Genomic DNA, 24,930 nt, shown 5'->3' on the forward strand with positions numbered 1-24,930 from the left:
CTGCTACTGGGGACCTTGTAAACCTCCCCCCTGCCACATGCCACCCCCACACTCTCTCCCCACAGCCAGGGCAGGGCAAGGCTCCGGCACAGCCCTGCCCGAGCCGCCTTTGTCCCCGCAGCTGGCTGAGAACCCCCCATCCCGGGGGCAGCTGCCGCCTCCAGCTCCGCACGGGGCTGGGAACGCTGCCGGTGCTGCCGGGCGCAGCTGGGGCTGTGCCCACCCGTGGGGTCGCAGGGGGCCTATGTGGCACGATGCCAAATGATGCCAGATCCCCCCCAGGGGAAGGGACAGGATGTGGCCCCAGTCAAACAGTAGCCAGATTGGGGGTGTGAGTGTGTGTGTGGGGGGGGCACTGGCACAGGCAGAGCCTCCCCACACCCTCCAGAATGGGGGGCACGGGCAGCAGGGAGTCCAAGGGCTGAGCAAACACCTTCTATTGCTTTGAACGTGATGGAGACACTCTGTGTCCGGGCTGGGGACAAAGCCACGGAGCTGCACCCACCCAGGGACCCGTGGGGAGATGTGCCTGCACCTGCTTCCATCCCAGCGCTGATTCCCAGCCCCCAGCCCTCAGTGGTTTGGGGGGGGCGTGCTGGCAAGAAGGGCTGTCCAAGGGTCCCCATCCTGCTCATGCTGGGCACTCCAGGCTGCAGTAGTCGGCGGATTTGAAGAAGCTGTAGATGTTGACGAGGGGGAACATGAGCAGGGCCCCCAGGAGGGACCCCAGCTGCTCCACTGCCCCGTACCACACCAGCGCGCTGTGGCTGCGGCTCCGCAGGATCACCCCGGCCATCACCTTCACGTAGGAGAAGGTCCCGGTGAACAGCACCCAGGAGAGGATCTGGAGGTGCAAGGGAGAAGCGTGGTCAGGAGGGCCAGGGATGTCCCCCACCCCACGGTGAGGCCAGAGCTGGGGGTGAGGCCAGAGCCTCAGGGACCCCCCGGGGTGAAAGGGGCTCCATGACTTACGATGATGGCATCGCCCCACTGGGACTGCTGGAGGAGCGGGCAGGGGCTCATCACCGCGATGGCCATGTTGTAGGCGCCAAAGCCTGTCCCCACCAGCGTGAGGGTGCCCAGCACAGCCAGGGACCTGCAAGGGACAGATGGGTGACACCAGGGAGTGCTGTTGGCCTGGCCCTGGTGAGCACACAGACCCACAGCATAGTCTGATTGGCTCTGTCCCGACCCCATCCTCCTTTCTGGGGTGTCTCTGCTGCCTCGGCATGAGCACCATAGGGACCCTCTCCCTGCTGTTGCCTTCTCCCACTCCCCATTGCAAAGCTTCTGGGGCAGAAACCCCCAGGGCCCACCTCACTGTGTCCCCTGGCTCCCCACTACCCACCTGCTAGGCAGGACCATGGCCACGATGCAGGCAAGTGGGTTGGCCATGGAGCTGAGCGTGGCTGTGAGGTGGTAGGCGGTGTTGCCGTAGGGCAGGCAGGAGTAGGACTGGACAGACGGCAGGACCCCGTTCATCAGGACGCTCACCCAGGTGATGAGGAGGTAGATGAAAGTGAGCTTTGCCAGAGAGTAGGAGACCTTCTCTGGTGGGATGTCCACAGGGCCCTTGGCATCCTTTGGGCACGAGAAGCCTCTGCTCAGCCTTAGGCCAGCTCCCTCGTCAGGGATCTTGTCAAATGAGCTCAGAATGATGCTGCTGGGAAACAGCTGCTGCTGTGAGAGTTCCCAAATCTTGGGCTGCCTGGTGAGGAAGAAGAAGGACAGCAAGCAGCCCAGCATCATTATAGTCATGAGGAGGAAGAAGAAGAAGGTGGAGAAGTTAGCCGGGAGGTAGCGGGTCTCCCATTGGAAGCTGGTGCTCTCCACAGTGTCATTGCCAACGGTGATGTTGACCACATGGGTGACATTGATGCAGCTGGAGATGCCAGAGCCTTGTCCCAGGGCAATGAGAGCAGGGATCAGCCCGCTGAGCCCTTCACCTATGAAGAAGGTGGTCAGATACTGCGGTTGCAGCTGCATCATGAAGGGCAGGAAGGTGACGGAGGAGGTGCAGTCCACCAGGGCCAGGAAGAATGTGAGGATGAGGAAGGCGGTGCTGTGGGGCGTCCCGGCAATGAGGGAGGTGTAGTCCCAGAGGAAGGTCAGGAGCAAGCAGGCCACGATGCCCACAAACACAACCACGTAGATAACAGCCACTTCATTCAGCAAGCCAGGCCGAAAGCGGTGCATGAGGGTGACGAAGAGCGGCCCCACGTTGGCCATCTGGATGATGATGGTGATGTAGGAGGGGAGGTCCCACTGCTCTGGCAGCACCGTAACCAGCAGCGGCAGCTCGACCCACAGGCCGTTGACGGCCATCCAGGAGCCTGTGCCAAAGGCACAGGCGAGGAGGTGGGTGAGCAGTGCCATGGCTCAGAGCCAGGTGTCCGTGCCTGGGAATGACGCTGCGGCGCTGCGGGGAGAGGCTGGGATCAGGAACAGGGGGAGACCTGGCCCAGCCCGCGCTCGGCCTGGCCTACGCTCGGCCCTGGCCTGCTGTGACCCCTCAGCCAGCAGGCAGAGCGGCTCCTCTCCCACACACCCTGGGGGCAGGGGGAGGGGGGGGCACGGTACAGCCCAGTCCCCCTCTGCCCCTTAAAAAGCCTGGGCACAGCCCCAGCTGCCCGTGCGCGGGCGATGCCGCTGCACCTTCCCTCCCCGAGCGCTCAGCCTGGGCTCCATCCAGAGAACTGGGGCTCTGGGGCACAGGGTGCGGAGCTGGCACGGGACCCAGCCCGGGCATCGAGTTACAGCTCGTCTTGGCACAGCCCAGCACGGCGTGGCACGGGGTGAAGGTGGCTCTTACCTGGGGGCCAGGAAGCTTGGGGAAGGAGAAGCGTGGGCAGCCAGGCTGCTGGGAGCTCTGCAGGGCAGAGGGAAGCAGCGCCTGTCTCCTCCTCCCAGCCGAGTCCCGTGAGATCCCGGCAGGCTCCAGCCGCCGCAGGGAGCCTGGCCCCGGCAGCCCCACCTGCAAACCAGCCTTGGCTCATATCAACCAGCTGAGTCAGCCAGGAGCCGGCCGCATCCCCTGCCCACCCTGGGCACCTGTCCTGCTCCTGGGAAGGGGGCACCCCCGTGTCCCCGTGTCCCCCTCAGCCCCACACAGCCGGCACCAGCTCCCCGCAGCAGCGCTGAGCCCGGCGGAGGAAGCCCCATGACTCGAGTCGCTGGGGCTGAGCCCGGCCGGTCCAACAACAACACACCCGTGACTCCAGCCCCGCGCAGGGGGTGTGCGGGACTCCGGTCCGGAGCGGGAAGCCAGGAAGGAATCGGGCTCCCGCTGTGACCCTCGGAAATTCCCGGGGCATCTCCCAAGGGGAAACTCACTGCGCTTTGGGGAACCGGCAGCGGCACGCGGGGCGGGAGCGAGTCCTGGCTGCCGAGGCAGTGACGTGGGGCGGGCACGTCACCACCTCCGGATGCAGACGGTTGACGGGCCTGGCTCCGCGCTGCTCCTCGTCCCGGTCCCAGACTGGCAGAGTCTGAGACCTGACTGGCAGGTCAGGGCAGGGGGTGGCCAGGGCGGACCCCGCACCTCCCTGCTACGTGCCCAGTGGGGGAGCACAAAGCTGCGGGTCAGGGCACCTGTCCCACGGGGCTGGGTCCCAGCAAGTCCCAGAGGACACGAGCTGTGGGGATGGTCCGTGGCTGGCAAAGATAATGGGTTATGAGTTAATTATCTTATGAGTTAAAAGAGATAAGGAAATGTAAGGAAAAGCTCTGGAGTCCTTGGAGGGATGAGCAGGGAGTCACGCACTCAAGAGCGGCATGAGCGCACAGAGGACAGGGACCAGCTCCGGTCACAGCTGCCTTCCCCTCCCTGCCCCCCCCGCCCCACAGCAGAGCAGGCACTGGCATCAGCTTGGGCAGGGGAGCACAGAGGGAGGAGAGCAGGGGCTTGGGACCCCTCCACTTGTGCCTCCCCTCCCAGTGGGTCCCTGGTTTTCACCAGCACAGCCCCTCTCCCTGGGTGGGCATTCCAGACTCCGGCCCCACGGCCAAAGTCCAACCGTGCCACCTCTGGCTGCCGACCACCTCCAGCCCTCTCTCTGCCAGCCCACAGGCAGCCTGGCCTCTGTGCCCTGCCCCGGGGGGGGGGTCACTGCTGCTCGCTATCCCCATGGACAGCTGGTGCCAGCCCCAGTCCCGTGCCAAGCCCTTGCCAAGCCCATGGCGCCGTGTCACTGCTGGCCTGAGGCACCCCATCCTGGCTGGGTGTCAGTGATTATTATTGGTGTCCTAGACTTTGCACTTGTCCCCTGGCTGAACTGTGTCCCACCTATTTCAGGCTTCTTCTCGCAGGTGTGAATGTCACTTGAGGGTGGCATATGTCCCCCTCGGACATCTCTGCAGGGTCAGGGGTTGGGATGGGGCCCTCAGGGACCCCCCCAAAAGTGGCCTCTGGGCAGCTGTCCCACCGCGGGTGCAGTGCAGGGACAGGCACCTCTGCCCCCACGTCCAGTGAGATGGAGCCAGGCAGCCAGCCAAGGGTGAGGAGAGGTGACACGGGGGAGGAGACAGAATCCAGGCCATCCCCAGCGACACCCCCTCCCCCCCTCCCCATCCCATCCCGGCGCCCACCACCCCAGGACACCTCGCGGCGGCTCTTCCCCCAGCACCCACCGGGTGTCGCTGGGAGAGCAGCCCTGGGGAACCCGGGGCTGCCTTCTCCAGCGCCCTGCCTGTGCCTCATTCGCCAGAGCCTCCCGCCGGCCCTGCCCCTGCCCCAACCACGGGGCAGCCGGGACAAGGGTGCTCCTGTGCCCCCGGGGCTGCAGGGCAGTGCTGGGCACGGCTGGGTGCCTGCAGTGGGGCAGGGTTCGAGGTGCTACCCGCTGTAACCCCCAGCAGGCAGCGCAGCATCACCCAGCCCTCACCCCCGTGGGATGGGGGAGAGGACAAGGATAAAAGGAAAAAAAATGAGGCGGGGTGAGATGAAGACAGGGGAATTAGGTAAAGCAAGAGCTTTATCTGGAAGCAAAGCAAAATCCAGCGTTCCTTCGCTGCTGCCCACCGCAGGCAGGTGTCCTGCCATCCCCAGGGCAGCAGGGCTCCAGCAGTCCTGACGGGCACTTGGGAAGGCAAAAGGCATCTCTCCCTCCCGCTTCTTTCCCAGCTTTTATCGCTGGGCAGGATGTCCTATGGTCTGGGATACTCCTTGGTCAGTCCCCTCCCGACTCCCTGTGCACCCCCAGCCCGCTTGCTGGTGGGGCAGCATGAGGAGCAGAAGAGGCCTTGATGCTGTGCAAGGGCTGCTCAGGGATAACTGAAACATCCCTGGGTTACCAACACTGTAGCACAACTCCAAAACAGCCCTGTGGCAGCTACTATGGAGAAAATGAACACTATCCCAGCCAAAACCAGCACAGATGCTCAAGGAAGACCTGGTCAGGGGAGAAAACGTCCAAGATCTTGGAAGAAAGTAGGTGCTGGGGGCTTGGGCTGTCCCTGGGGCAGCTGCGGTCCCCGTGTACCTATGAGGATGAGGGCAGAGAGGGGGACAGGGATGGGGAGGGGACAGAGATTGTCCTGTGTGTAATTTGGCAGCACAAAGGAATGGTGTGGCTGGCAGTGAGACCTTCCCAAGGGTGACTGGCTGTGGTGCAGGGGACCCTGAGGGAGTGCTGGGTGCGGGACACCCATGATGCTGCTTCACGCTCTCCACCCAAATCTGCCCCACTCTTGCTGCCTGCCCTGCCTGTGCGGTGTGAGACGACTGTGCTTCCTCCACCCCCTCCCCGTGCTGCAGCTGAGCCCCTGACCCCCCCCTCTCGGCCCCTCTGGCCCCTCCACACCCCTGGCAGATGTGAGTGAAGGCCCTGGAGGCAGATGGCAACATTTGGTAGCCGAGTGGTCCCCAGGCACAGGACTTTGCCGGGCTCCAGTGTCCAGCCAGCTGGGAAGCCCCCCCATCCCCAACCGCAGCCAGCACGGGGCAGGGTGGGCAGTGGGGCTCCCCGGGTGGGCATGCTGCCTGTGCTGGGGGTGCCGGGATAGCGGGAGAGCTCAGGGGGAGCTCAGGGGGAGCTCAGGGTCCGTCATCCAGCTCAGCTGCATCAAGATCCATCCCCAAGTATCTGTGTTCAGCCGAGAGCAGTGGGGACCACCTTCCTGAGCAGGAAAAGGCTGCTGCTCCATTGCTGGGGGGCAAGGGGAAGCCCCTCACCCAGGGACCACCAGCTGCCCCAGGGGAGTGCGTATGACCCCCCCAAACTTGGGTGTGGGGACCCGCTGCCGGGTCGCAGCCGCTGGCCCCTGGTAGCCCCTTTTGCTCCATCTGCATCCCATTTCCATGTGAAAGGAGCAGGTCAAGTTGAAAGTTGAAAGGCGGATGGGGGGCGGCCGGGAAGGGGCCGCTGTCGGAGGTGAGACCCCGACAAAAGGCCCGGATCCCCAGGGCCTGGCGCTCGCCTGGCCACGGGCTGCAGGCCCGGCCCTGCCGGCAGCCGCCATCTGCGGGCCTGGGCCTCTGTGCTCCGCCGCTGCTGCGCAGACAAAGGCCTCGTGCCCTGCATGTCCCCATCTGTCACCTCCCTCCCCGTCTCCTGGCCCTGATCTGCTGCCTGCCGAGACTCCTGGGTGTCGGCAGCATCCTTTCCTCTGCAGCAAGACGATACTGGGCCCAGTGAGCGCTTCCCGTTCAGCCCCCAGGTCACTGGAAAGCAGAGCTGCTTTGCAGAGCCCACAGCCAGGGAAACTGAGGCAGGAGCAGGCATTGGCTCGCCCCAGGTCAGGGCACGTGGTGCAGGGACAATTTCCTTGCTGGAAAGCTGGATGTGCCAGGAATTAGCATCTCCCCAGAAGAGGGAGTTGGGGGTTTCCCAGCTCTGGGGGCTCAACTGCTTGGGGCTGCCTGAGATGTGCCGAGCCCCAGCCTCACTGCTCCACAGGTGCTGCCAGGCACCCACAACCGCCTCCACCCAGCACTTGCAGGGAGGAGTTCCCCTCTGAGCATGTTTTTTTTGCTCATTGGCAGCTGCCTTTAGCTCCCAGGAGGTCTTTGAAGTGTTTGGGGGGCTGCAGCCCTGACCCCCTGTGGGAAGGGAGAGTGGAGCCAGTAACAGCACCCTCCTGTCCCTCTGCTTCCAAACACCATTCCCCCATCCCTGCCCTGTCCCCATACCCTTGGGACAGCAGCAGAGATGGGGTCTGGGGGAGCACTCCCTTGGTGGGCTGCCCTCCCGAAACCTCTCCTCGGATGCTCCCAGGGAGGGTGAGGCTCCGGGGCACTGCCTGGCTCCAGCACCATGCTGCCTAAACATGTCCAGGCAGCTGCCTGCTGCCGGCTGCCTGCACCCCACGCAGGCTTGGTGGCCATGGGGAGAAGCAGCCAGGCCTGGCAAGCGCTTGCAAGCTCTGCCCTTGCCTGTCACGCCGGGCAGCAGCGTTCTTCCAGCCAGGCTCACGGTGTGGATCCACCTTTGCCGCTGCCCAAGCGTGGGGCAGCCCTCTGGCAGGTTTCCACGTGCTTTGCTCAGTCCTTCTCCCTCCGCCAGCTCCTTGTCTTGCTTCCAAGGGCAGTTTGAAAAATGCACAGCTCAGTGCTGAGTGGGCCGAATGCTTGGCCCTTCCATGGGGAGCTGGACCTTGCTGTGGGACCTGCCCATACCATGGGACACCAGCTGACCCAGGGCTGGGTTCAGGCCAGCTGGTGCCCGTGGCTGCAGGCTTGGGGGCTCTGCTGCAGTCTGTCACCTTCCTTTGAGCCATCCTGGGATATTTTGCAGCATGTTGGACTTGATTTCTGAGGATTGCTGCTGGGTGCATGGGGAAACAAGGTGTTTTCCAAATCGGAGTAGGTCCTGCCGGCCAGCTGTGCTGGTGGCACATAGGGAACTGGGTGGTATCTCCCTGCTTATAGGAGATCTGGGAATTTTCCCTTCTTTTTGATGTCCCACGGGGACATCAGGCCCCTCTGCCCACAGGGGACATCAAGGGGACTTTTGGCTTTGGCAGTGTGAGCAGCTCAAGGCCGTACATCCACGCTGCCCTTCCGGCGCTGCGGGCTGAACCGGCACCCGTGCCAGGACGTCACCAGCCACTGTCATGCTGCGTGACGCAGAGGAATGCCCCATGGGTTTAATCCCATGTGAGCGCTGAGCTGCCTTGGAGGGCGTCCTCACCCGGCTGACTCAGCGGGAGCAGCCACGGCACGGAGCTTCTCCAACACCCCGCCAGCTGCCGTCCCGTGGGGAGAAGGGGAGGACGTGGTTGGGGAGGAGGAGGCGTGGGGACACCAGGACACCTCCAGGATGAGCGTGGGGATAAGCAGCTTGGCGGCTGAGCTGTGCCGAGGAGGCTCCCACACCGCAGGGCCAATCCAGGTATGTGGTGGAGGTGGTACCGGTCCCATGCCGGTCCTGTGCCATCAGCGTGGGGCTGGGTCACCCCGTGAGGGGGAGGCACAACTGCACACCTCCCAGCACGACTCCCTGGAGCAGCTGCTTCCACACAGGAGTGACCTGGTGTGCCGAAGTGAGCCCAGCTGGGCTGCCCACACTGGGAAGGAGAAGAGCTGGGGCTGGGCATTGCCCATCATGAGTGTGGCTGTCAGCCCTGGCGTCTGGTCTGGCTGGGTTTGGGGCATGTGATAATGTCGCTGTGTTTTTGGGGCTGTTCAAAGGGCGTCTCAGCTCAGCTCAACTCCTCTTGGCTGTGCCAGGGCAGGCGGCTACGGCCCCGCAGGAATGCAGAGCAGCAGGTTGTGCCTGGATGGGCTGTCCTTGCCAGCCAGGGAGGGGAGGGGAGCCCACGATGGGTGGCTACAGGTGGCTGTACTCATCCTAATCCCTGTGCCCAGACAGCCGTCCCCTCTGTGGTGTGGCTCTGGGGCTGAGCCTCTGGCACCCAGCTGAGCTCCAGTGCCTGACATGGGGACACGTCCCCACTTCGCCTTGTGTTGAGGGGCACGTTTTCACCCCAGTGTTGAGTGGGGGGTGCCCTGACCTGGGGTGATCCAGGGCAGCGGGGACAGTCATTGTCTGGGGTCTGCTGTGGGACGGGGTATCTGGGCAGTGCTGGAACTGATGGGTGCTGCTCCGTGGGCACAAAACTAGTGGCTGGCACCCCCCACTACCCTGACAAGCATCCTGGTGCTGAGTGAGCAAGGCCTTCAACTGACTGCCCCAGTCTCTGGCTGCAGGACCCGGCTGCATTTGTGCATCACAGCCCAAACCCTGCTTCCTACGGGGGTAAGCATGGCTCTGGCTCGGGGGTCCTGCCTGCCTTGCCTGTCCCTGCCCCTGCCCAGCAAGGACTGTGGCACCCTGCACTGCTGGCTCTGTCCCCAGGTCTGCCCTGCGCTGGGCTCCCTGCAGAGGGGTGCAGAAAGCACCCCCTGGGAGCAGGGCAGGAGGGGCTGTACTAGCACTGGGACCATCCCCAGCTGTCCCTGTGCCTGGCCAACCCCCCGTGGACACTTTTCAGGTCAGAAGGCAGCGTGTGTCCCCGGGTAGAGGATGGGGACAGGGCCAGCCAGCCTCCCCCCCCCAGGCCACTCGCCTGTCACAGCACATCAGGGGGATGCAGCGTGTGCCAGGGGGGGCTGCTGCAGGGGGACCTGGTTGGGGGATGGATTCTGGGGAGCTGGGGCTGGCACACATCAGCTTGCAGATGGTGCAGCCGTGGCTCGGCATGGCCGTGGTGGGTTCTGTGGGTGCTGGGACTGGCTCCCGCTGCTGGGACGGGCCTTGGGTGGCACCCAGGAAGTTGAGCATGCAGGTGAGCTGCTGTGGGTGATGGCAGCCTGCTCGGGGCCGTGCTAGGAGGGAGCTGAGCTGTGGCACCCCCGGCACCCGATATGCCCGCTGCTGCAGCCGGTGAGTGCCAGGGCCTGCTGTTACCTCCCCAGGGCTTGTCTGGGGAGGGGTCTCGGGGGAGTGGGGTGTCTCAGAGCAGCTGGGGAAGGGGGGGAGGGGAGGGAGAGGGAGGCAGGGCCAGGTCCGACCCCGCATGTCCCCCCCCCCCCCGCGCCCCGCCGCTGTCCGAGCCCCTCTGTGCGTTGGGACTCGTCCAGCTGTGGGCACCCCCGGGCAGGGGCACAGGGGGCAGCCGGAAGAGGGGGGCTGCAGAGTGGGGCAGGGCAGGTTTGGGCTCCTCCCGCTGTGGAGGGAGGTGCCTCTACGCGACCGTTGGGGCGGCTGTGCCCCGGGGGGGGTTGGCAGGGACCCAAGGACACGGCTCCTGGCGCACCTCGGCCGGGGAAGCGCGGCTGGAAAGCCCCGCCGGTGCTTTCCAAGGGGATCAAGGGGGGGAGCGGGAAGCCCGAGAGCGGCCCCAGAACCTGCGAGGGGGCTGAGAGCCGAGGGCGTGACAGGGAGAGAAGCATCAAACCCCCCAGCCCGGCGTGGGCTGGGGGATGAACGAGGTGGGTGATGCACCCAAGGCACGGGCAACGCACCCCTTGGTGCGGGCCGTGCTCCCTTGGGAGCGGGCGATGCACCCCTGGGAGCGGGTGATGCACCCCTGGGAGGGGGTGATGCACCCTTGGGGGAGGGTGATGCACCCCTGGACACGCGCGATGCGGGCAGAGCATCGGCGAGGAGCGGCTGTGGTGCGGCGTCCCCCGCCTCCGCCCCGGTCTCACCCCCGGGGGAGCCCCCCCAACCCCAGCACAGCCCCCCCAGCCCCCCCATTGGCCCGAGCGCGGTTTGAAGCAGGCTCGCTGCGCGGATTGGCCGCGGGGCGTTGCGGGGAGGCCGGGCGGCGGGGGGAGGCGTGGCCCCCCGCCTCCAGATAAGAAGCCGGTGCGCTCCCGCAGCCCCGTGCAGCCTTGCGCAGCCTTTGTCTGGGCGCGGGGCCGGGGTGCGGGCAGGGCACGGGCAGGGATCGCCCCCACCCCTGCCACCCACCCCTCACCCCAGCCCCTCTTTACAGCCGGCGCCGTGTGAGCCCCTCGCTGCCCGCAGCAGCCGCCTGCCCGGGGGGCGAAGGATGCCCGTGGAGGCGCTGCAAGTCGGGGATGCCATGAAGGGGGTGACGGCGGCAGCACCCTTCACCTCGGCCATGCCCGTCCGCATCCTCCGCAAGGGTCCTGCCTATTTCCGCCGGCGTGCCGAGCCGGGGGCCGCCAAGCCCAGCGCTGTGGAGAGGCTGGAGGCTGACAAGGCCAAGTACGTGAAGAGCCAGCGTGTTGCCAGCACCAAGCAGGAGCCGGTGAAGCCGCCGCTGATCAAGCAGCCCCTCTTCACCCCGGGGGTGCGCTGGTCTGCGCTCACCCCCAGCCGCAGGACCCCCCCAGGGCCCTGCCGCGCGGAGGCCGGCGGCCCCAAGACCTCGCTCGACCTGGAGATCCTCAACAACCTCATCAACCTCTGTGACAGCCCCTTCCCCAAAACGGAGAGTCCGCTGGGCCGGGAGTGCAAGTGGAGGGCGGAGGTGCCAGCAGCGCTGGGAGGTGGGGCGGAGGGTGCTGGCAAGCCATCGGAGACCCCCCCTCCCACCACCACCATCACCACCACCACCGCCAAGCCCCCCGGCAGCGTGGCTGTACGGAGGGTGGACGTCCGTCCCTGTGGGGCTGTGCGTGGCCAGGTGACACCGGTGCCTGCGTCCCCCATTCCAGGTGGGCTGCCTGCAGACCCAGCGTGGAGCTCACCCCCCCGCCCCGAGAGCGCCCGCCGGCAGCCCCTGCTGCACCGCTCCAAGTCAGACCTGAGCGACAGGTTCTCGCGGGCCACCGCTGACCTGGAGCGCTTCTTCAACTACTGTGGCCTCGACCCTGAGGAGGTGCAGGACATGGGGGCCGAGCGCTTTGCCCGGGCCAGCTCCGACATCGTGTCCCTCAAGTTCCACAGCGTAAGCACGGCCAGCTCGGAGGGCGGCTGCTCCCCGGGGCCCAGCGCCGCCACTCCCGAGGGGCGGCCAGCCCCGCGTGTCCCCTATGGCATCTCGGTCATCGAGCGCAATGCCCGTGTCATCAAGTGGCTGTATGGGCTGCGCCAGGCCAGGGAGCCCCAGCAGGTCTCGGATGTGTAGCTGTGGGTCTCACCGTGATGCTGGCAGGGGCTGGGGGTGGGTTGCTGGTGAGCAGGTGGTGCTGGATGGGGAGGGGGGTGCTGGCTGAGACCCAGGAGGAGCTGGGACCTCTCGGCAGTGATGGGACCCTTGAACTCAGCCCCCCCTCCCTTGCTTTCCTGCCCTCTGTGCGCTCCCAATGTGGTGGCCAGACATCCTTCCTACTGGCCCTGGCTCCAGCAGATCCCTGTGCCAGCACTAGATAGCCAGGACCCCACGAGCCCATGGGAGAGCAGAGGACACATGTCCTCAGGTGTGTGGCTGGTCCCCTCACCTGCTGCCTGCGCTGCTCCTCTCCAGCACCCTCTCCTGCTTCTCTCCAGCAAGGGGCTGGTTCCTCTCTATGTGGAGCTGGGGAGGGGGCTGACCCCTGCAAGCCATGCTGCCTGGGGTGGGGGCCATATCCTGGCAGCCCCTGTTTTAATGCTGGACATCTGGAAGGAGTGGGGTGCTCTGCAGAGGGGCAAACCCAACCCCCCTCCAAGCAGCCCAGGGCTTCATGCATGTCTGAGAGTGCTCGTGTCCCCTCTTGGGTGCTGGTGGACACATAGCTCTGGGCACGCAGGGACTTGTTATTTATGGAGATGACACCTATGGTGGTCTCTTCCTCATTTCTACTGTATTTCTTGCTGTTTGGTCTGTACAGAAGTTCATTTTCCAGCTGATTTTATTAAATCTCTGGGCTTTGGAGGCCGTGTGTGTTGCTGTGTCTGGAGGAGGTGGAGGTCAGGATGAGGCAGGGAGGCAGAGGCTGGCAGTACTGCGTGGCTGGGTGCTGGTGGGAGCAGTGGGTGCTGTGCTGTGCCAGGATGGGGCCCAGCAGGCGGTTGAGTGCAGCAGGTCCCAGCAGAGCCCCAGTTGGCAGGATTCCCCCCTGTGCCGCAGCCAGCACCGTGCCAACCACACAGCCCTCCCCTTGCCTCCTCACCCCGCTCCAGCAAAGTGCTGCTGAGCCTGGCTGAGTCCCGGCTCCTCCAGGGCTGCAAGATGGGGTGGTGATAGCAGAGACCTCCCAGGTGGGCTGGGGAAGTGTGAGGATGAAAGTCGGCACGGGGAGTGTTTGAAGATGAAAAGCCCTTGTGTGTTACCCCCAGGCAGCCTCCTCAGCGCCGGGGCTGCTGCCTGCGCCGGTGGGCTCCCTCTCCCAGCAATGCTGGTGCATCCCAGGGGGACAGGTGCCTGCACCCCAACCCTGGCACTGCCACTCCAGCCCTGGTATTGGGGCCGTGGCTGGCAATGGGCACAGTGCAGGGAGCCAGCCTGCCTGGCACGGGCGCTGCTCAATAAACACCACGTGTGTGGTGGCAGTGACAGGCTGGTTACAAGGTCCAGCCCCTCACCCAGGGCTGCAGGTTTCCCTCTCAAAGGGGTCAGAGCTGCTGCTGCCCCATCCCACCCCAATCAGCGTGTCCCCCAGCTCATCCTGGGCCCTACAGCCACTGGCTGAGGCAGCACCAGGACTCCCCTTGACTGGAGCTTTCATCCAGCACTTGGGGTTCCCAAAAATAGCGTCATGGGGATGAGCATTTCCCACCCCAGCCTGGCAGGTCTGGCTGCCCAGGTTGTGGTGGGCAGGACACAGAGGCAGGATGTGGGGAGCTGGCCCGTGAGTCAGGCTGGCAGGGCGGTTGATTGGGGAGGATGTGCATACCCAAGGGATCCCTAGTGCTGGCACGTGGGGTGGTGATGGGTGCCTCCCTGAGGAGCCAGAAAACAGGGGAAGGCGGTGACCCCAGCGTGTGCTTGGGGAGCAGGCTTCACCCTCAGGGAGAGAGAGCTCTGTGGGAATTCCATCCTTGCTGGTGGCTGGGACTGGCTGTGCTGCCGGATTCCTCAGCCCGGCGTGTCCAGGGCTTGGTTTGAACTCGCTGGTGCTGCCAAGGAGCAGAGGGCCCTGCACGTCTGTGTGTGGGGACGTGTGTGTGTGGACATGTGTGCACGAGTGTGTCTGCAGGTGCACGGGCAGGAGGAGCCCTGCTCCCAAGGCAGGAGCCTTCCCCTCACCCTGCACCCACAGGACTACCTGCGCGAGCCCCTGGCACGGCCTGTCCCCCAGGAATGTCCCCCCTTTGCGTGTCCCTGCTGGGGACAGTGGGGTGGCCCCAGTGCTCCCTATCACTTTCCCTGGCAGCTGCTCCTTGGCAGCTCCAGTTTCAGGGGGGAGCTGCAGCTGAGCCCGTCTGTTACTCCTGGCTGGGAAGGGGGTGGGTGCCCATCGCCCTCACTCCTCCGTGCCGGGGTCTTCCTTGGGTGCAGGCAGTGGGGAGAGAGAGAGAGAGAGAAAATTGGCAGCCCCCCAGTCTGGGGAGCCAGGCCCTGCACCCCGGGGCAGGGGCCACCCCCCCACACCTGGCCCAGGTACAGCCAGGGCAGGGTGTGAGGAGCCAGAGCCCCTGGCTGTGCTGGGGTGGCTTCTGCCTGCCCTGCCGCTCACTGGGAGTGGGGTGAGGCCCCCAGGCAGCCCCCCCACCCCGTGTTTCCCATTGTTTACTTATTCCACACGGCCCCACTGATGAGCATCTCCTGGAAGTGCCAACTGCATCATGTGCTTTAATCACTGTTAATTAGCCAATGCCTGGGGACAGCGCTGAGGACAGGCTGTCAGTAGGCTCCCTGCTGCCGTGTGCACAGCACCCTGCCAGCTGCTCCCACCATCCCATCGGGGAGCATCCCTGCATCCCTTGCCTCTCTCCAGGATACTGGCCCCATCCCTGGGAGCTGCAGAGGGCACTGGGGTTAGGTGGCACCTCTGCTCCCCAACTCCGGGGTCTCTGCTGTCACCCACGTGGCAAAACACTGCCTGAGGTGAGAGGGACCCGTTTTTGGGAGGGAGGCACGGGGGTGCCTGGTTGTCATGGAGGCAGGTAGGTCCCTCCAGCTGCCACTGCTGCTCTGGTCCCCAGGGCTTGGGGCACCCCTGTCCCCCAGGGGTGAGAGTGCTGCTGGGAGCTGCCACCGGGCTCTGAGGGATGTCTGGTGACAACGGGGCTGAGAGGGATGGGGACAGGCACAGAAGGGTGACAGGGACAGGCTGTGACCAGGTGTTGCTGAGCTGTGCCTTCCTGCGGGCTCACCCATACACTGAGCTGCTCACTGGGGATGCTGTGGGGCCTCTCTGCCCTGCCCTGCCCCACAGACCCCCTGCCCCGCCTCACAGACCCCCTGCCCTGCCCCACAGACCCCCTGCCCTGCTCCACAGACCCCCTGCCCTGCCCCACAGACCCCCTGCCCCTCCTCACAGACCCCCTACCCTGCCTCACAGACCCCCTGCCCTGCCCCACAGACCCCCTGCCCTGTCCCACAGACCTCCTGCCCTATCCCACAGACCCCCTGCCCTGCCCCACAGACCCCCTGCCCCACCTCACAGACCCCCTGCCCTGCCCCACAGACCCCCTGCCCACCCTTTTGGCCAAGTTGCTGAAGTGGGGGACAAATGCCTGCCCCAGGGCAGTGGGGGATAGGGACTCCCCACTTTGTGCTTCTGCCCCACTGACACTTGGGAAATAAATATCTCTTCCTACAAAAATAAAAGGGGCTCCAGCCCAAACTGTGGCAGCTCAGGGAGGTGGCTGAGAGGCCCCGGTGCTGCGGGGGGACACCCAGCTGCTCTGTACCCCGTTCTTCCCAGGCTGCTCCCAAGGGTGCCCGCAGTGTGGGTCTGCTGTCTCAAGGCAACCATGGGCAGGGGGCTTTTGTCCCACTTCTCACTCCAAAAAGCCACCCCCAGGACTGTTCCTACCACCTTCCACCTTTCAGCCCCATTTCAAACCCCAGCCCCCTCTCAGCTCATGACCCCTCAGCCCTGTCCTGCCCGTCCTTGTGGCTCTGCCAGACCCCTGCCAGCGCTGCCCACCCCCCACCACGGGGCTGGCAGCTATCCCAGCCTGGGGATGGTCACCCCAGGGTCCCCAAAAACTCCTCCTGCTTCCTCCATATCCCCCCAGGAGCTGGAAATCATCCAGCCCACTCCTCCAAGGAGTAGAGCCTGTGCTGCCATGTGTGGGGACAGTGGTTTGGGCCACGCATGCAGGAGGGGACAGCCCGTGTGCCCCTGCACAGCCATGCCAGGCAGGGTGGGAAGGAGGGATGGCATTGGCCCCTTGCACTTGCTGGGACCCCCATCCCTACCAGGACCCCCATCCCTACCAGCTCCCCTAATCCCTACCAGCTCCCCTAATCCTGCAGGGGAAGTGGGATAGTGGGGGCTTTGCAGAACATACAGAAAAGGCAAAGTCCCTTACTTGGAACCAGGCTGAGTGTGCAGGGCACCCTGGGGGGGGTCTTAGACCCCCACCCCTGGCAGAAGGAGGTGGCACAGGGAGCTGGAGGCCCAGCCCCTCTCTGTGATGCGAAGGATCTCAGAGGATGGGATAAAACCAAGAGTAAAAACGAGCGTCTGGGGGAAGAGGCTCCCTGCAGCGAGCGGGAGGGCTGGGTCTCCCCCCACCATCCCTTCCCCTGCCCCCTCGCCCCTCGCCCTGGCTGCGGCGCGGCGCTAGAAGCCGGCGGGTCGAATCAGCATGCGGGTGCCCTTCAGGGAGTAGCTGGGCCCCTGGAAGTGGTGCCAGCGGATGCCGTTCAGCTTGCGGATGTTGTGCTGGGCCGGGTAGTAGATGCCGTTCAGGTTGGAGAGGCCACAGGCGTCAAACCACCACCCTGCCAGGGGACAGACAAGGCGGGACGGGGTGTGTGGGGGGGGTGGCATCCCGGGTGGGCACCCGTGGGGGGGGCTGCGTAGGTGCCCCCCACCCCCCCCACCCCCCTGCTCGCTCACCTCCCGACAGCATCTGGGCGCACTTGCAGAGGCAGTTGTCGTTGTCGCGGTCGCGGGTGCTGAAGCGGGTGCCCTGCAGCGCGAGGCCGCTCTGCGGCCCGGCCGTGCCGCTGTAGTCCTGCAGCGAGAGCCTGCGGCCCGGCACGGCCGCCGTCAGCGCTGGCTGCGTGCTGCTCAGGGGGTTCACAGTGCCCCTCAGCCCTGCTTGGGTTGGGGGGGGGTGTGTGTGTGTGTGGGGGGGGTGAAGGTCATGGGATGGTGTGAACTGAGCAAGGGATGCGGGCAGAGATCCTGCAGCCACAGCTTGGCCTGGGTCTGGCAGTGTGGACAACCTGTCCAGGGGTCCCCAGGGGTTGAAATCGTGCTGTGCTGGGGCAGAAAAACCCTCCCAAAGCTCCCCTGGACTTCTCGGGGTCCCCAGGGTTTGAAATCAAGCTGTGCTGGGGCAGAAAAGGCCCTCCCAAAGCTCCCCTGGACCTCTTGGGGTCCCCCTGGTTTGAAATCATGTTGTGCTGGGGCAGAAAAACCCTCCCAAAGCTCCTCTGGACTTCTTGGGGTCCCCAGGGGTTGAAATCGTGCTGTGCTGGGGCAGAAAAGGCCCTCCCAAAGCTCCCCTGGACCTCTTGGCTGGGAGTTGTCTTGGTGATACACAGTGCAGGGACATCCAGGGTCTGGTCCCATTGCCAGCCCAACACCAAAGCACCCATCTGGCTGCCACCCCCTCCTGCCCGTGGTGAGGATGTTCCTGGGACCACACATGGTCCTTGCAAGAAGCCTGGCAGCAGGAATGCACCGGCCCTCCCCGGGCACAGGAGTAGCAGCCTGTGGGGATGCCTGGCACCCCAGTCACACCTGGCAGCTGTGTCACCCCATTTGCACAAGCACTGAGGTGCGGTGTGACTGTCCCAGCTGCCTCCCGGCACCGCACCCAGCTGCTGGCTGGGATGAGAAGTCCTGCTGCCTCAGTGCAATGTCATGTGTTCAAATCTACTTCTCAGGAGTTGTCAGGAGCCCGCGGGGAGAAGGAGGAGCGGGTGGCACAGCAACATCCCCCCAGCACTGAGGGAGAAGCTGTAATCCCGCTGGGAAGCCCCAGTGAAGAAGCCCCATGTGATCCTGTGTTCCCAGGGGCCACGCACCTCCCCGGGGGCACCAGAGCCTGTGGCAGGGCTTGGGGACAGCTGAAGATGGGGAGTGCCCCACGTCTGCTTCCGCGGTGCCTCTTTTCCTACCTGTAAAGCTGCCGCTCGCTCCCCAGCTGGAATTTCCCATAGTGGGCATAGACCTGGCTGCCCTCCCAGTCCCGCAGCTCCACACGCAGGGTGTAGGGTGCCTGGCTCGTCAGGAGGTGCACGGCCTCATTCCCCAGCCAGTACTCACCCGCCGCATCCCCGAAGCCCTGGGGGAGCAGCGGGATGGGTGAGCACGGGATGCTCGGGGCGTCGTCCCCAGGGTGCCCCCCCTTCTCCCCGCCCCGAGGTGGGTGCAGACCTGTTTGTACTCCCTCCAGCTCCTCTGGAAGCTGAGGCTGCCGTTGGTGCGGAGCTGGATGACGGTCCAGCCGCCTCGGTCCGTGTCCATGTCGCAGAACACCTGCAGCGGGGACAGCGGGGCCGGGATGCAGAGCAGCCAGGCTGGGGGTGGGCAGACAGGCCTGTGTGTCCCCCGCCCCAGGGTGCTGTGGTGGGGGCCTTTTTGGGGCTGCACGCACCTTTCTGGGCTCGCTGAGGTTGGTGATGTGCAGGGTGTAGACCCCGCTGGCCTGGATGCCCGCCCGGCGCACCTCGGCACAGTCCTGGAAGAGCTGCTCCTGCAGCGGGGCTGCGGCAGAGGGGATGGTGAGACGGCTGGAACCCTCCCCCTGCCACAGCCCTGCCGGGTTCAGTTGCTCTTTCCCCCTCTCCTTGAGGATACTTCTGTGCCCACAGATTATTTCCCTTTCTCCCACCTCATCTCCCTGGGGCTGGGTGAGGCAGCGGCTGCGAAGCACCGGGGCTGCCACCAGCCTAAGCCCGGGGACTTGCTGCGGCTGGGGACAGAGTTGGGACACGGACACTCCCCCCCAGGGACTCAGAGCTTCTTTTTGTATACCACCCAGGGCTCGGTTTTTGGGCAGTCCCCCATGCCTGAGCTGAGCCTTGCAGCTCCCTGGGGAAGGGGGGCGAGGGGCTGTCCCGCTGCTGGCATCCTGCCCGTGTGCCCTGGCTCACCTCTGCCCAGGGAGACCAGTCGCACCAGGCTCTGCACCGACTCCAGGAGCTGGAGCTGCTGGCGCTGGAGCAGGCTGGTGTTGGCGCTGGTGGCCAGCAGAGACTTCTCCAGCTCCTCGATGGTGCCGCTCTGCCGGCTCACCAGGCGCTGCAGCTTCTCCTTCTCGGAGCGGGCTCCTGCCAGCTCTGCCTGGTGCTTTGTCTCCATCTCCAGCAGCCGCACCTCCAGGATGCTGCAAAGGGGGAGGCAGCGGTGGCAGGGAGGGGGGCTGTGCCTGTGCTGAGCAGCTGGGAAGGGAGCAGGCAGCTCCAGCTGTGGTGCCCTGGCTTATCTGCGGGGACCCAGACCTGTCCCTGTCCGCACCCACTGAATCACACCCTCCCTGGCACCTCTGGGATGTGCTGAGCTCGGGGGAATGAAAGCCCAAGGGGCTGTACCAGCGCTGTGCAATCCCTCATGGACCCCAGCCAGCCCCTGGAGGGGTTCAAGCCCCCTCCCCAAGTCCAACTGCACTCATGGGGTGGGAAAAGACTACCTTTCCCCTGGGGTTGGGGGGCATGGGGCTCCCTGAGCTACCCCAAGCCTTACTTGTTCCTGTTCTGCAGCTTGTGGATCTCGTTGGTCTGCAGCAGCAGCTGCTTCTCCAGCTTGGTGGTGGACAGGGAGCTCTCCTGCAGCTGCATCTCGATGCGTGAGGTCTGGTTCAGCACCTGCCCCAAGAGCAGAGGGGAGTGTTGGTGTGAGCAGCCAGGCCCACGCCACGGCCCCGGCGTCACCGGGCTCAGGGCGCTGGTACCCTGCACACCGCTGCGTTCAGCCCTGCATCCCAGGGGGGGAATCACCCCACTTCTAGCAGCAGAGAAGCCATGATGCCCACCGCAGTGCCAGGGGGTGGTGGGGGATGTGGGGACACACGGGATGCCCATAGAGTGTGGAGTCTCCATCTCTGGAGAGATTCCAGCCCCGTCTGGACGCCGCCCTGTGCAATATGAGCTGGGGAGCTGCTTTGGCAGGGGGGTTGGTTGGACCCCATGAGCTCTGGGGGTCCCTTCCCACCCCTGTGGCTGTGGTTCTATCATTCTCCTGGCCATCCCCCCTACCTGGGCCTCCACATGGGTGAGCTTGCGGCTCTGCTCGGCGCTCTGGTTGAGGAGGGAGCTGCCGATCTCCAGCATGGTGGCCGTCTGGTTCTGCGCTGCCGTGTGCCGCAGCTGCGCCACCTCGGGCTTCATGCTCCTCTGGATGTAGCTCTCCAGCTGTGGAGGGGAGCGGGGACATGGCAGGTCATGCAGGGGGCTCTGTGTCCCCCCCTCAGCACCCCAGCTGAGCTTGGCAGTGCCTGGTACACCCCCCAGGAACACCCTGGGAGTGTTTCAGCGTGGCACAGCCCATCTCAGGCCCTTCCAAACTTAGGGAGAGGACAGAGTGAGCTGCCCCAAGGCTGCCCCGTGCTGGGGAGTGCCCTGGGGCACCGGCTGCCAAGATTCCTGGGCTGCCAGGCCAGCTGGATTCTCCTTGCCAGGACCTGGCACAGGTTTGTGTGCACCAAGGTCTGCTGGCTGCCTGGCTGGGATGGCCTGTGCTGAGCAGAGGAGCAGGGAGTGCCTGGCACCAGTATTGGCATCAGCACGGGCATCAGCATCAGCTCAGCTCCCAGACCTGATTTCCCAGGGCTGGGGAGGTGTAGGGCAGGGGTCCACCATCAGCCAGGGAAGGTGGTGGGTGTCCGGCACCCGGTGCTGCCCCACCACGGGGAATCACTGCGGGCTGGGAAGGAGCTGGCTGCAGGCACAGCTGAGATGTCTCTTCCGCTTTCCCAGCCCGCGGGGCAGCTGCCTTTCCCAAAGGCTCTTCTATTTCTGGCCACCCTGCCCCGAGGTTCCCATTCGCCCCTCCCCGGGGCGCCGGGGGGGGGGACACGGTCCCTCGGCCGCGGGGCTGCGGGGAGCGGAAGGGGCCGCGCTGCCGCCCACGCTGGGAAAGCAGCCCCCGAGAACGGGAGGGGATGGGGGCCGCTTTCCTTCCTCCACCCTACAGATGCCTGAGATCCCGGCCTCGAGCATCTCCCGGGGCTGCGGAGCAGCCGGCGCCCGCGGGGCTGGGATGCTGCGCTGCGCAGCGGGCCGGCAGCCGCGCTGGGGGGACCGGCAGCACGCCAGGGCGCAGCGCTCTGCCCTGCACTTGTTTGTCCGTGAGGAAATCCCCCCCTGGCAGCAGCGGGGCCCCGCTCCTGCTTCCCCAGACCCCAGCAAGGGCAACACCATCACCCCATCATGCGCACCCGCGGGGCGCAGGAGGGTCCCGGGGCTGGACACCCCGGCTGGGGTTGCCTGCACCCCACTTCCCTGGGGATTTTCCCTCTGGGGAAGCAGAGAGGAAGTGGGGAGAGGTCGGGGACCTGCGTCTGGAAAACATTTCCCTGAGCCGAATGATTGCTGGAGAGTTTCCCTTTAAGCACATCGTTAATCTTGTTGTTCCACGGGGCTGGGGAGGCCTTTTCTCTCTCCCAGGGCTGGGGGGGCCTTTTCTCTCTCCCAGGGCTGGGGGGGCCTTTTCTCTCTCCCCATCTTGCTTTTTTTTTCAACATAAATAAACATATCTCTGAGCCCAAGGGCAGTGTGTACCCGTGGAAAAGGTCAGGCTGGCACAGGGAGGGCTGAGTGCACATGGAGAAACAGCCCCAGCTCCCGGCCCCAGCAGCTCCCAGCTTGCAACTGGGGCTGGAAGGGGGGGTACAGTGTCCCCAGCCTGGGGTGGCACAGGGGGACCCAGGGGGGACAGGCTCTGTGCAGAGGGCTGGGCAGCTGGGATCACCCTTCCTTCCCCCCGTGGGTGCTGAGGTGAGGTGGGCTTGCCTGGGGTCTGAAGGGTCCCACCAGCCTCCCTCCTCCCCAGGAAGGGCAGGGTGGCTGCTGGAGGGACCATGGTGCTGCCAGTCACCCCAAAACACCACCCTGGGGCAGGAGGAATCCCAACCTGCTGTCCTGGTGCTGGGGACACATCGCTCACAACCAGAAGATCCTGTGCTGCCACATCCCTCCCTTCTCCTTGTCCCCATCCTACCCCAGCATTTCTAACCCCACAAGCATTGTCTGGGGGACCCCTGGGCCAGAGGTGGGGAGAACCCCCCCCACACCCACTGCCCATGCCCCTGCACACACACCAGGGCGAGCAGCACCCGCTTCTGTGCTACCGGCACCCTAAAGCTGCCACTGCCCCACCGGGGACCCTGTCCCACCCCAAACCCCGCCCCCCCAGACCTGGTGACTCCATCAGGTATTTCTCTTTGAACCCAAATGAGACAGGAAAAGCCGACGGGGCAGCAGCCAGGTGTCCCCGTGCTCACCCTGTCCCCATCCCCCTGGCTGCGGGGGGGGGGCTGCACGTGGCTGGGTGGAGGGGGTGTCTTGGCACCCCACTGCTGCAGGTGGGGGCTGTGAGGGCAGCTGGGTGCTGGGGGGAGGTGCAAGGAGGCCCAGGGAGCCCTTCTGGGTGCTGGGGGCCCTGCCAGAGTCTGGCACCCGGCAGAGGTCCCCGGGCCAGGGCAGAGCCCAGGGGGCTGCGGTGTTGTTTACAGTCTGTCCCTGAACCCGATGCCTCTTTTGAGCCCGGGTTTGTTTGTTCAGGCCTGGAGCCTGACCAAGACAAGCCTCCCAGGCCAGCTCTGCTTAAATTAGGAAAGCCAAGGAACGGCACAAGGGGAAAGGAAAGCTGCAAAGCTGCCTCTGCTGGAGGGGCCGTGCTGCGGGATGGGCTGGGATGGGGTGGGCTGGGATGAGGTACCAGCTGCCCAGTACCCTGCTGCCTCCCGCTCCTTGGGGCTGTGGTGAGGGGCACTGCTGCCCACAGCTGCCCACAGCTGCAGCCCTGCTTTACCAGTGCCTGCCTGCTTGAGGACAGGGCCCCTTGCACCAGGGATGGGACCCCTGCCCCCTGCATGCCCAGCAGACCCAGCAGGCCCCATGGTGGTGGAGATTTGGGGCTGGCAGTGGGGCAGTGGCTGGTTCTGCTGGTCCCACGGTGACACCCAGGGCTGGCTTTCAGCTGCAGCTCAGTGTTTTCCCAGCTTTTGAGGAATTTATTGTCATGGATGGCTGAGGGGACAAGGAACAACCCTGCACGTCCTTGCTGCCCGCCCTGTCCCACAGCCAGAGAGGCTCCCAGAGCAGGGTGGCTGGTAGAGGCCACCCCCAGGACCCCCACTCAGGAATCCCAACCCCATCCCCGAGTGCTGTGGGGGCTTGGCATGCACCCTCTCAGAGCTGCTGGCCCTGCTCAGCCAGGGGCATCACCCAGGAAACTGGGGTGCAGAGGCACACAGGTCCTATTGCACCCCGGTGGGATGCTGCTGGGGCGTGGATGTGGCTGTGCTGGCAGTGTCAGAGGGTCAGCACAGGCACCCAGGGTCCCAGGGTCCCTGCTTCACCAGGACATGGGGTTTACAGCCCCCCAGGGAGGTGTCCCCAGGACAAGCCGGCCGGGAGCTATTCCTGGGTCTGACGCAAGCGGCCGTGCTCAGCTGCACGTGGGGCTCAGCGGTGCTTGGGAGCTCTGGGGAAGGAAACGGGGGAGCTCTGGGGGAGGAAACGGGGCTTCCTGCCTCAGGCAGTGGGGATGCAGCAAGCTGGGGTGGGGGGCACCATGCAGCCCTTCTGGTGTGGCACCCCACCCACCGCCCCCCCACCTTGCGCTCACCCATGTGCTGCCCAGGAGCCACAGGTCAGGGTCCCACCGAGCACCAGGGGCTTTTGCAAATCCACTGGGTGGGAAAACAGTGAAGCTGGAGAGGTTTGGGTGCCCCTGCCCTTTGCTCTGCCACCTCCTCAAGAGCAAGGCTGTGCCCTGACCCAGAACAGGGAGTGCGGAGCCTCAGGGGATGCCGGGCACAGCCGCGATGGGGATGGCACAGGGACAGAGCTGCAGTGATGAGCACCGGTGATCAGCAGCACCCACAGGCTGCGGTGCTCGTGAGCTGCATCACCCGCAGCGCCTGCATCACCCAGCCCCTCCAGGCAGACAGCGCCCGGTGCAGGAGGGCCAGGATCAGCCCCAGGCTGCAGACGTGCAGGGGAGATCACAGGGGCTGGAAGGGACCTGGAGACATCATCAGGTCAGACCCCCAAGATGCTGCCTGGGCCACCACGTTGCTGCTGGGGTGGGCATGAACCGCCCCCCACACACCCCCACCTCTGCCTCTGCCAGGCAGCCGATATGGGGGGTGATGCACACTTGGGTGCTGCAGGCAGACCCCCACCCACTCTGCCCATCCCCCCCACATCCCCCCACCTTCCCCACACCCTACCTTCAGCAGCCACTGGGTGCTGTTCTCCAGGACCCTCTCGAGGTGCTGCAGGCGCTGGGCAGCCCCGTGGCTGCCGTGGGCAGCGCCAGCCGGCGAGTCCCGTTGCAGCAGGACGTTGGCAGGGCCGGGGGTGGCCGGGGAGGGCGGGCAGGGCGCTGGGTCAGCTTCGGGGAGCACGAAGGTGTAGCTGCAGTGGCCGTGCTGCACCCGGTGCGAGCGCCGGTGGGCACCCCCCTCCAGCACCCTGCGCTGCGCGCCGGCCGCACACAGTGCCGTGGTGGCACAGGCCAGGGCCACCAGCCCAAGGCTGAGTCCCCGCATGGCACAGGGGTCCCCGCAGCGCTGGGGTGGGCTGGGAGCGGGGGGTGAGGGCGGGGGGGATGTGGCTGGATGTGCCAGCACTGCCCAGGAGGGCAGCTGCGATGCTGCTCTTTGCTGGGACGGGTCAGTGGGCTCTCCCCACCCAGACCAAACCTCCCTCTGAGCTGGCTCCAGCCGCCCCAGCCTTTTATCCCCTCGCAGGGGGAGAGGGGGAGGAAAAGGAGCCAAAGAAAAAAAAAAAAAAAAAGGGAAAGAAAAGAAAAACAAAGGAAAAAATCTGTTTAAAAACAATACTTCTATC

The 24,930-nt window shown here is 65.3% G+C and overlaps 3 protein-coding genes across 3 annotated transcripts; 1 reads left to right on the forward strand and 2 right to left on the reverse strand.

Annotated features, from left to right (window-relative positions):
- Positions 1-424: 424 nt before the first annotated feature.
- Positions 425-2,376, reverse strand: SLC52A3 (solute carrier family 52 member 3; the record flags this gene model as incomplete). Its single annotated transcript, XM_084271427.1, has 3 exons — positions 425-844; positions 973-1,096; positions 1,349-2,376. The coding sequence occupies 3 exons, from the start codon at positions 2,374-2,376 to the stop codon at positions 632-634; spliced, it is 1,365 nt and encodes a 454-aa protein (XP_084127553.1). The 3' UTR covers positions 425-631.
- An 8,562-nt stretch (positions 2,377-10,938) lies between these two features.
- FAM110A (family with sequence similarity 110 member A) lies at positions 10,939-11,982 on the forward strand (the record flags this gene model as incomplete). Its single annotated transcript, XM_084271641.1, has 1 exon — positions 10,939-11,982. The coding sequence occupies one exon, from the start codon at positions 10,939-10,941 to the stop codon at positions 11,980-11,982; it is 1,044 nt and encodes a 347-aa protein (XP_084127767.1).
- Positions 11,983-16,516: 4,534 nt separating this feature from the next.
- ANGPT4 (angiopoietin 4) lies at positions 16,517-24,629 on the reverse strand (the record flags this gene model as incomplete). The annotated part of the gene is made up of 9 exons (XM_084271378.1): positions 16,517-16,677; positions 16,796-16,926; positions 18,028-18,194; positions 18,287-18,388; positions 18,507-18,616; positions 19,006-19,238; positions 19,595-19,716; positions 20,107-20,262; positions 24,309-24,629. The coding sequence occupies 9 exons, from the start codon at positions 24,627-24,629 to the stop codon at positions 16,517-16,519; spliced, it is 1,503 nt and encodes a 500-aa protein (XP_084127504.1).
- Between the last annotated feature and the right edge of the window lie 301 nt (positions 24,630-24,930).

This window comes from Gallinula chloropus (assembly GCF_964237585.1).
Source record: "Gallinula chloropus genome assembly, chromosome: 16".
In the NCBI taxonomy this organism is placed as follows: Eukaryota; Metazoa; Chordata; class Aves; order Gruiformes; family Rallidae; genus Gallinula; species Gallinula chloropus.